Source organism: Chinchilla lanigera, unplaced genomic scaffold (genome assembly GCF_000276665.1).
Source record: "Chinchilla lanigera isolate Chin_1 unplaced genomic scaffold, ChiLan1.0 scaffold00060, whole genome shotgun sequence".
NCBI classification, from domain to species: domain Eukaryota; kingdom Metazoa; phylum Chordata; class Mammalia; order Rodentia; family Chinchillidae; genus Chinchilla; species Chinchilla lanigera.
The window spans coordinates 7,300,229-7,311,920 of NW_004955461.1; the positions used below are offsets into that span (position 1 = coordinate 7,300,229).

Genomic DNA, 11,692 nt, shown 5'->3' on the forward strand with positions numbered 1-11,692 from the left:
CCAGGATATAGCCAGTGATGGGAAAGGAAGTAACTGTAGGCGAGAGGATCAGCTCTCTCCAAGCCATCATGCTGTGGCATAGAATTTCTAAGAATCTGAGAAACGTATATTATATGCAGCCCTTAGAGTTGTTATGAAGGTACATTTATCAAGGGAAGAAGTTTCATTTTATTTATTTATTTATTTATTTTGGTTTTTCTCCGGTACCGGGAACTGAACTCACGACCTTGCGCTTGCCAGGCAGGCGCTTTTGCCGCTGAGCTAAATCCCCAGCCCCAAAAGTTTCATTTTATATAGCAGTTTGATTTGTAACTTGACACATATGCCATTGCTCATATTCTTGTTCCAGATCCTGTTTAAGGCTTAGTTTGGTACCCATGTTGAAGTGTACCCTACTTAACTTGAACCCCATAGGAGCTGCCATAAATGGTTAAGTCAGATGTGTTCAGGGAAATTCTTTTAGCATCTTAAGCATCACCTGGTCTCTAGCCTTCTATGGCTACATGAGCAGCAGCACAACCTACCTGACTCACGGTCTCACTAAAGGTAACTACTGACTTCTGGGAGGATGGTGGAGTGGTATGCAGCAATAAATCAGCCTCTCCAAGATTCAGAGTAACAATTGGGGAAGAAAAGAAGGCAAGAGGTGGATCCCCAGGACCCAGGAAGGATCAGAAGGGAAAACTGGAGCCTACAGAGCAATTGAAGAGATAGACCACAACACAATAAAAGGAAGGGACAATCTGCATTTTCTCCCTGGCTCATGGCTTGTGGTGAGAGAAAGGAAGATTGAATCTACAGAGACATAGTGAAAGCAGGCCACCCTAGAAGCCTTCAGGGAGAAATGCACCACTAGGATAGAGCTATGGATGCTGTGCATTACAACACCTGGTGAGTGACTCTAGTTCAAGAATCTGCCATAATTCCTGGAGAAGGTGTCTGTTTGGATGCCATTTTAGGGAGGGATTAGCTAAACCTGGGACTTAGAGCAGCCATGAGTTGGCCTTATCTCAGCATGCCCAGTGTTAAATTTCCACAGTGACTGAGTGAGGGATAACCACAGGAGATGTCCATTGTCAGGGAGCTACAGTTAGGCTGGTAAGAGACACCAAGAGTACTACAAGATAAATGACTCAGGCCCCACACCCATGACCAGAGACCAGGTTCAACATGAATTTCTGTAGATTTGAAAGTCCCAGAACTTGCATCAACCCCAACTGCCAGTTTGCTGTTGATTATGCAGCATGGATTTGGGCTCTGACTGCCTTCCTTATCTACCAGTAAGTGCAGAGTCATGCCTTGAATTGCATACTGGCACAAAACTGTAGACCACAGAAGGTAACCACAGACTAGAAATCACAGAGAAATCTCCCTTTTTCTTTTCTGGTTTTTGACTGCTCTTTTTGTTGTTTGTTTGTTTTTTTTTTTTTTTTTGTTGTGAGTGTGTGTGTGTATGTGTGTGTGTGTGTGAATTTACTACTTTGTTGGACGGTTTTGTTTAGTTCTTGTTTTTTTTTGTTTTTTTTTTTGTTTTGTTTTGTTTTTTTTTTTCATTCTTTCCTTCCCTTCTATCTTCTAAACCAGTTTGCTAAGGCTTGGGTAATCTTCCTTTGTACTTTAGCCTTACTTCTAGTCAATTTTTCTTCTTTCATTTCTCTGTTTTTTCCTCTTTTCCCCTTTAAATTTTCTCCCTGAAGATAAAATTGCTCTAGGGAGTGCTTATTTACTGTATATAATTTTCTGATTTTTCTTATATTTTGTTATATAACTACAAATTTTGTACCTAGGGGAAAGGTGGCAAATTATTAGTTATCACAGTTTGTCATTTTTCCAGCCTGTGTTTGATGCTATTGTTATTACTAATTGTACTACTTTACCCAAGGTTACACAGTGTGTGATCAATTGATCTGCATTGTATGCCAATACTTAGATTGTCTGTGGGTCATGAACAATACCACAGCCCAGTACCAAAGAATTGGGTGGTAGGCCAAATAGGCTATAACTTTTCATCCCTCATAAACAGATGAGTCAAAATCCTGCAAGAGACTCAAAGACCCAAAACCAGCTATTTCTAGAAGACATCTATGAAAAGTAATAATTTTTATGTGGTTTTGATACTAGTAATACAGCTACATACCCAATAATAATTTAGAAGCCTCAACGCAGAAATGAACAAAAAAAAGAAAAGAAAATGAGAAAACATGGAAGCAAGATGCAACCCATAATCCCCAACTTGCCCAGGCAAATCCAGGTGACACTGAGGTAGAAGAAAACAAAAGCCACTCAGCTGAACTTTCTGAAATGGTAGTAGTGGAAGTAACAAAACAGATGACTTCAATTGCCTGATGAACTGAAAATACAAACAATTGCATATATAATTAAAGAGATGATGACTATAATGAAGGGAATGGACAGTGAATCTACAGTACATACAGATTTTTTTAAAAAGGAGGCTCTAAAAAAGACAGGGAAACCATGAATGTCCAACATAGGAAAGAACATAATGCTATAAAACAGGTTCAAAAAGCTATCCAGAAGATTAAAAATTCTGTTGAAAGTATACACAGCAGAATAAGCCAATGTAAAGACAGAATATCAGCTGTAGAACAGGGAGATATGGCTGGCAATCATCAAATGAAAGACTTCCTAAAAATATCAAGGGACCATGAAAAATCAATACAATAGCTACTTAAACAATGCAAAGAAGAATTATATGGGAATAACTGGAATCAATGATAAACCAGAAGACAGCACAGGGACACAGAACAACATTTTCACAAAAGTACCAGCAGAAAATTTTCAAGCATGGAAAAAGAATTTGACAGATAGTAAGTGAGCCATGTAGAATCCCAAATAACCATAATCAGAAAAAAACTAACTACACCAAGATATATAATAGTCAAGATTCCAGAAATTTAACACAAGACCAGACTAAAGAAGCAATTAGAGAAAACCAGAAAATCACCTATAAAATAAAACCCATATGAATTATAGCAGACTTCTCAACACAAACCCTTAAGTCAAGGAAAGAATGGAGTGAAGTGTTTCACAATGCTAAGAAAACAACCTACAACCTAGATTGATGTATCTCACAAAGATATCTTTCAAAACTGATGGAGAAATAAGATACTTGCATAACAGAGAGCACCTGGAGAAGTTCATGACCACCAAATCAGCATTCTAAAAAGTTCTGAAGTAGATTGTAGAAAAAGACAATGAATTAACATAGTTGTTCTACTGTCTTCTATTTCTTTGCTGAAAGAAACTGTCAACGAGTCCTTGGTTGATCAATATTGCATGTCTCAATCTGTTTTCATGAGAAACCACTTTGAAGATATCAGTATGTAATACAACAAGCATTGTTAATTTCCTACCACTTTGTTTGTAACTCTGTATAGTCTGTACTGTTCTTTTGCTAGTTTGTAAAATGTTGCTGTCTGTTAATGTTTTCCTCCTTTTACTTTTAAAATAAAAAGATATATATATATACTTGAAGCCAATGTTCAAAAACAAAGAAAAAGACAATGAAGACAATGATTACAAGAATCCCAACAGAAGGAATCCACCAGGCAAGGTAAGCAATTAAATAGAAGGGGAAACCAAAAAGCAACAGCCAACCAAATTTAGTAGTGTAGCAAGATACAAAGTTAGCACTCAAAAATCAATAGCATTCCTGTAAATAACAAACTCACTGAGACAGAAATCAGGGAAACAACATCTTTCTCAATAGCACCAAGAAAAACAAAATACTTAGGAATCAATGTAACAAAGGAAGGAAACTTTGAAAACTACAGTACTTTGAAAAAAGACATTAAAGCAGATAGTAGAAAATGGAAAGATATCCCCTGTTCTGGGATAGGTAGAAACAATATGGTGAAAATGCCCATCTTCCAAAACTGTTATACAATCTCAATCAATACTATTTCTCACAGAACTACAGAAAACACAAATACCATTTCTCACAGAACTACAGAAAACAATCCTAAAATTATATGGAAACAGAAGAGAGCTAAAACAGCAAAAGCAATTCTGGGCAACAAAGGCAAGGCAGGGGCATCACAATCTGCAATTTGAAGTTATACTACAAAGCTACCATGATAAAAACCAGCATGGTACTGGCTAAGATACATATCTAAGGATCAGTGGAACAGAATAGAAAATGAAACAACTCGAAGCACACTCAGCTAACCTATCTTTGAAAAAGGGGCCAAACACCTTCAAAGGAAGAAAGATATCTTCTTTAATAAGTGGTGCTGGGAAAACTGCCTTGCCACATGTCAAAGACTAAACTGGACCCATCTCTCTCACCATGCACTAAACTTAAATTGAAATGGATCAAAGACCTAAATATAAAAACAGAAACAATCTGCTGGAAGATAGAAAAGGCAAAACTCTCAAAGGCCAAACCTTTATGAAAAAAAACCCTAATTGCACAGGAAATACTACAAAGAATCAACAACTGGGATCATATCAAGTTGAACAGCTTTTTCACAGTGAAATAAACCACCAACAAAGTGCAGAGACAACCCTCAGAATGGAATTTTTTTTTTACCAGCTACTCCTCAGACAAAGAACTAACATTTAGAATGTATAAGAACCCAAAAAAATCAGACCCCCTCAAAGACCCAATTAAAAATGCACATCTGAAATGAATAGGCACTTCTCAGATGAAGAAGTACAAACATCAAATAAATATATAAAAAAATGTTCAACATCACTGGTCATTTGAGATATGAAAATTAAAACAATGCTGAAATCCTATCTTTCTCTAGAAAGAATGGCTATCATCAAGAAATCAGCCAATAACAAATACTGGTGAGGCTGTAGAAGAAAAGGGTCCCTTATCCATTTGTGATTAGAGTGTAAATTGAAATAACCATCATGGAAATTAGTATAGAAAGTCCTAAGAAAAAAAATACCTAAAACTACAGGGTACATTTGACCCACCTGTGCCCCTTCTAGGTATCTTCCCAGAAGAATTAAAAGCATCATACCACAGTGATATATGCACACCCATGTTTAGAGCAGCACAATTTTTGAAAGCTAAATTTTAGCAAAGCCCATACGCCCATCAATGCATGAATGGATAATGTGGTATTTAAACACACTAGAATACTAGTCTGCTATACAGAAAAAAAATTCAGTAATTTTTAGGTAAATAGGATGTATCTCAGACCATAATGTTAAGTGAAATAAATGAGACACACAAGTTTAAATATCACATTGTTTCTTTTGTGTGACAAACCCGAAGGGTAAATAAGGAGCAAAAATCTATCTTCCCAACAGATATTGGGAAATGGGAAGAACATGTTCAATGGGGAAGAGGAATAAGTGGAAGAGGGAAGAGGAGGAAGAGAAAAGGGCTTTTAAAAATAATGGAAGAGAAAAAATGAGAACAAAACTTTTGTAAATGGGGAAGGGAATGGAATGGGAAATAAAGAATTAAGACCTATTATGTACAGACACAAATTCCCTGTGATAAGTTGGATCATTATGTATGGCAAATATGTACTAATAAAAATAAAGTTTTAAAAAAGATATCTGCAGCACTGGCCTGGTAAGTGTGAGACTCTAAGTTCAATTCCTGGTACCAAAAATGAAAAAAGATATTTATCACGGGCTTCTTCTGCTCTACAGTCTTGAAGCCTTTTCTAATTGGTTCTTGAAGATTTACAGGGTTGACGAAGTTCCTACTGGGATGAAATACCTTTCCATATTCTCCTGGTATGTCTCTCAAATTTTAAAAACTATTTTATAATGCTATTACATTGTAAAACTGACCATTTATAAGCGATTGTCATATCTTCCCTTCCAGAGGTATGTAGAAAATAAGAAGGAATTATGTCGATCAGCATTTTCTAACTATGAGAATTAAGATGATGAAAATCACTGTTAGCTTAAAGGAGATGGGGATGGATTCCCTTAGCATGAATGACTAATTCTCTCTCTCTCTCACACACACACACACACACACACACACACACACACACACACACGAGAGGGGCTCAACAGTCATTCAGCACAATAGGGGAATTGCCCAACAATAACAGTTATGCAGAATTAGGATATATTTTTTAAGTGGAGAATTACAGGTAACAACACAGAATAGTGACAGTATGAAATTTCCCAGTGTTCCTTTTCTGAATTCTTCTATAATAAGCAAACTGCTCTGTGGCATGCTGTTTTATAGCACTCAAGAAACTATACAATACTGCTCCACCTATAAAGGCAAACATCAACCAAAAACCACAGTCCTTAGGAAGAAATGAGTGAGAACATCTAGTATATGGAGATTACTATGTTTAACATTTTGAAATGGGAAAGCCTTTTGCAGTTTTACACACAGTACTATCTAATTTAAAGCAAACACTCTAACTCCAAAGAGCACTGTTCTACTTTAGAAATTCCTACTCCAAATAATGCAACACTGCACTTAAGTACACTTTTAGGAATTTAAAAATCTTTGGAAGCATTAATGTCATCATAACACTATTTCAAGTGCAATAGTATTATAATACCTATCAGATGATACAGACAGACATGCCAAGGTACTATACGAAACACTGCTTTCATTTCCTTATTTTAGAAAATTTCAAATAGTAAAGTACAAAACTCAGATGGAGTCTAAGAAGTGTCTGACCCTAGAAGGTGCTAATCAATATTTGCATGACGAGAGGAATTAGTGCTTGGTGAAAGATATGGAGAGCTCTAACCACAGGTACTATTTATCTTCACTAAAAGGTGCCACGAGGGAATTCTAAAGTTTAATTAAACTGATTCATCAGTCAAGGCTTTTTTCCAATCCCTTAACACTACTGAATAATTTGAGTATCGCTAAGATAACTGCAGGACAAAGGGCAGGAGGAAAAAGTTTCTGGGATATTAGAGGCTACCCTGCTGTTTTTACTGTAAAAAAATTTCCCCGATACTCAGCAACATCCTAGAAACTTCTAATATCAACAATTTAATATACATTCCTTCAGGGTTTTTATCAGGTTCTGGATGAAGCCATATCTTTTTCACAGAATAAACAGTCAATAGATGATGTTAGCAGACTTGGCACAATTTTCAAACATCTTTAAAGATCTAGCAGATACATATATGAAATAGAGATTCAATAGAAATAAAGGAGTCACAAACAGGTGATGTTTACCTAGTGAAGTATACGGGCTTTTTATCTTGTTACCATTATCAAAAGAAACTTTTAAGACCAGAATTACGTTGGCTCTGCCTTTTCTTACTGAGCCAGATGCATCACAATGAGCATTATTAGTAGTCATACTGTACTCTAAAACCCAGTGATACTTTTAGGGCATATTGACAGAGAATTGCTGTTTAAAATCACAAGTTGGAGCAATGACAGAAGCAGAGCAAGCATGTGATGTGTACAAAGGGAGAATGGTCAGTGTGGTTAGGTCAGGAGAGAAAGATCAGAAGAGACTTCATGGAGGACAAACCTGAGCTGAATAGTGAAATGGGAGTAGACATTTTCCAGATAAATGAGCAGAGGGCATCCCAGGCTACCTTTGATGATACAATGTGCTGCCAGCTTCTCCTCAAAACTGCAAGATTAATTCCTGTAGTTGTTGGGAGCTCTGCCAGCAGCCAACCCCAGCTGCCCACTTCTTTGGGCATTGCCTGGGCTGAAAGGTGACACCTCATTCAAGGTCATACCCTTTCCCAGGTAGGACCGTTTTCAATGACTGGTTAACGTGGGGCTGTAAAGGTCCACCCAATTTGGGCAGGTCAGAAGGTCCATTTCAAGTTCAGAGCTCCTGGTGTTGGTTAACTAAGGCCTTTGTTAACATGTACCTCTGCCCAAATCCCCACTCTGCCTAATCTTGCCTTCTTCCCTATTGATTCCCACTTCAAGAAGCTTCTCTGCTATACTTCCTGCATGCTGATCTCCATCTAAAAGTCTGCGTCCTGGAGAGCCCAGCCTGGAAGCGTTGGTACCAGAAGTGGTCCAAGCAAACAGATGCTAGTTGGGATTTGTAGCTGGATTCAAATCTGCATCTTAACCGGCAGTGTAGACACTATTGTCATTTGGTGGGACTCAGAGAGTTCTTAGCCAGATGCAGCTGTGCAACTGTTAAGACTTTCACTGGTGTTGAGCAGAGATGGGATCCCAACTGAAGGGCATACTTTAGTGAGCATGACTATCAGGTATTACAGAAATACTGGGGACCTGTAAGTTAAAGGAGAGTTGTATTGGGTGGCTATGGCTAAACACAACTCATAAGGAGTGGCTGAGATGCTACTTGGCTATTAAAAGCTAAGTGGGGCCAGCTATGGCAGTGCACCCCTATAGGTCCAGCACTTTGGGAGGAATCCAGGAGAAACAAATTCAAGCCCAGCCTGGGAAATTTAGGGACTTAGCGAGACACTGTCAAAAAAACATTGTTTGAATGGGCCTTGGGTTCAATGTTCAATACCGGAAAAAAAAAAAAAAAAGCTAAGTGTGAAAACCAGAAGAATGCACTGGTAGTATATAAAGAAAATTTTACTTTGAAACCAGAGGGTAGAGAAAGCTAAGGAATAGGACCAGACTTAATCATAACAGTAGCAGAAATTTTAGTCTCTGGACATGATGAAGTCATAGGATAGGATTTATCCTCCCAGCCAAAAAATAACTCAAATTCCAGACTAAATGCATGAAAGTAATACTTTTCGAGATACTGGACATCAGAAAATCAAAAGGAAAGTTAGTATTTTGAACATAATGAAAAAAGGAAAAACTAGAATATCAAAGTATGTGGGACGTTCGGTTCCTGGTACCGGAGGGGGGGGGGGAAAAGTATGTGGGACACAGCTAAAAGATTACTTGGAGGGACATAGATAGCATTGAATGCTAATGAGAAAAAGGAAAGATCACAAGCATCAGCTCCAGTTTAAGAAACTTGGAAAAGAACAAGTACAGCAAAAATTAGCAGAAGAAAGTAAATAATAAAGATTATAACAGAAAGCAAATAAATAGAAAGCAAAAATAAAAAAACTTAAGATTTAGGAAAATACAATGGGTAAACTTCTACCCAGATTTAACAATAAAAAAGTAAAAAGACGCAAATTGCCAATATTAGGAATTAGAAAGGTGATATGATTGTCCTATATTGACAATAAAACGACAATATAGAAATAATATAAATAGCTGGGCGTGGTGGCACACTCCTGTAATCCCAGCACTTGGGAGGCTGAGGCAGGAGGATTGCTGTGAGTTTGAGACCAGGGCTACAAAGTGAGCTCAAGGTCAGCCTGAATAGTAAGACTCTGACTCAAAAAGACCAAAAAAAAAAAAAAAAAAGAAGAAGAAGAAATAATACAAATAATTTTATGCCAATAAATTCAAGAACTTCTATTAAATGGATAAATCCCTTAAAAATGGAAACCACCACAGTTTAGTCAGGGGATGTGGATAAGACGAAGAGCCCTCTGTCCTCTAAAGTCATCGGATGTGTAGTTACAAATCTTCGCCAAAGAAAACTATGGCACACATATCACCACTGATAAATCGTACAAGTATTTCAAGAAAAATAATACGCTGTGTACACAAGGTAGGACTTCTAGAAGTTTGAAAAGATCTTAGCAAGTAAAGCACCGGGCAGAGAGACTAGTACAAAAGTGGAGAGAACCATTCTTTCCGCCTGAATCTTTCAACCGTGTCCACCCTGCCTTGGACTTATTATGGTATAATGTGGGATCCAGAGACTAAGGAATCAGTTTCCAGTACTTCCTGTAGCCTCATCTAAACAGGAATAATGATAGCAATTCCTCCTCCCCTTAGAAGGCTATTGGGAAGACTAGACAAAAGAACATTTGTAAAGCGTTTTAATCGGGCTTGGCACATAACAGATACTCGTGGGAAGAGTGCCTATTATCTTTCTGCTGCCAGGGCTTTGGTGAAGTCTAGTCTCTCCCACTCAAACTCCTACATGGCCAAGTCATGCCCATGAATAAAACCCTGTGGTTTCCCCACTGCTCTTTAGTGAATGGAAATCTTACAATTTTCTAATTTCTCAGTAAAACCTCCAAAACCTGTACGATCTGATCCTTCCCTACCCTTGTCTCCAGTCTTCCATCCCTTCTTTCTGTTATTCCCCTAGGCTCCAGGCAGTTACATCTGGCCACCAAGGGGTCCCGTGCTTTCTCAGCTCGAGGATTTCACAGGCCTCCGTTGTTTCCTTTCCAGACAATACTGATTCCTGAGAGAAGCCTCCACCTGCCCCGGGGGTCCAGGGCCCAGCCACCCCTCTCACTAGGCCTCAGGCATGACATTTGTGCTTGCCTTCCCTGCCTAGCAAGGTGGCCACCTCTGCCTTATTTACCACCGCATCCTCATGCCTGCCTCAGGACACGCACTCTCAGCCTGATAAACCAATGATTTAATAAATGAAAGTTGGGGACATTCGGAGGAAGAAAGTAAAGGTGAGTAACAGTTGGAAAAGGAAATACCAGTCCCGGGTTAAGAACGGCTTTTAGCATTTACAAATCTTTCCCTCCACTTCTCCCTTCCCCAGGCTGTCAGCAATTCCAGGTCAGAAACCCCATGGTCAGCAGGGCACCTTGCTGAAAATAACATTAACTACGGCACTCTTACAATAAGTGATTAGGAAGGACTGTACAAAATTGCCATTTGCGGAGGTTGCACCTACTCGCCTGTAAAATAAGAGAGTACACGCTTCATTTTGGGGATGAGGAAGCTAGGGCCCAAAGGTGAAATCAGGCTCGGAGTCACAGAGGCTGCAGCTGGAGGGTGACTAACTTCGCCCTCCGTCAGTGCCCTCACCTACCAGACCACACGGCCTCCCTGGATGGGTCTGGCGCGGGGCAGTGACAAGTCCAGGAGCACACAGCTGGGCAAGGAGCGCGCCGCCCTGCCCGGCCCCGGGCCCTGGCCACGCTCCAAGCCCCCGTCCGCCGCCTTTCATCAAGCCCAGTGCCCTTCTACCCCTTCTTCCCGCTCCGGTCTCACGGACGGGAACCTGGGCCTCTTCCCCACGCGAGGCTGCGGGCCAGGACCTGGCGCCGCAGGCTGCGCAGTGGGCGAGGGCCCGGCCGGGATCCGCAGGGCCGCGAGGGGACGCGGAGGTCCCGGGCTGGCAGCGAGAGTCCCCCAGGACCGGCACGAAGCCCGCGAGGGGACAAGGAGGGGAGGGTGGGGTCGCTTACTCCGGCCCATGGCACCTGTCCAGTTCGCTGCCCCTGCCTAGAAGCCGGGCCCCAGGGACTCCCTGCGCCCTCTTCCGCTACCCCTCCTCGAGTCCGCTTCGGAATCTAGGAGTCATGGCAACGGGACTCTACGGTGGCCGCGCAGGACCAGGTAACGCCGCATTTGCCGTGGTCCAGGAGAAAACTCAAGTGAGACTCTCCAGAGGGACTGCGGGTCTTCCCCAATCCAAACGTAGTCCTCCTCCGTGCGCCCGCCCTAGGCCTTCCACAGGCTGCTTCCCTCTCCCCTAATCAGTCAGTTCTCTAGCCTGAACAGAGAATCCTAGGGCACTCTTCCTGCAGGGCTCTGCCTCTGAGGTGTGTTCCCAGGGACTCTCTCTCTTTCTTTTTTCATTTTCTCCTCTGTATTTTATTTAACTCGTCCGGAGCCAAGAGACTGGGATTTAGCCTCTACTCTATTTTCTAGTTGTGCAAACTTCTTTGACCTTTATTTCCATATATGTGAGATGAATAGTATTAATAGGCT

The 11,692-nt window shown here is 40.4% G+C and overlaps 1 protein-coding gene across 4 annotated transcripts in view; it reads right to left on the reverse strand.

Annotated features, from left to right (window-relative positions):
- Lrrc6 (leucine rich repeat containing 6) overlaps positions 1 to 11,296 on the reverse strand; it is a 107,360-nt gene extending 96,064 nt beyond the window's left edge. For 3 of the 4 annotated variants that reach the window (XM_005398014.2, XM_013521348.1, XM_005398016.2), the window contains exon 1: positions 7,154 to 7,295. In XM_005398014.2, the coding sequence (XP_005398071.1) occupies positions 7,154 to 7,280 (127 nt within the window). In that variant the 5' untranslated portion in view covers positions 7,281 to 7,295. Of the gene's footprint in view, positions 1 to 7,153; positions 7,296 to 11,166 lie in introns of those variants that run through there. The other variant, XM_005398015.2, reaches the window with a different exon arrangement.
- Positions 11,297 to 11,692: the final 396 nt, after the last annotated feature.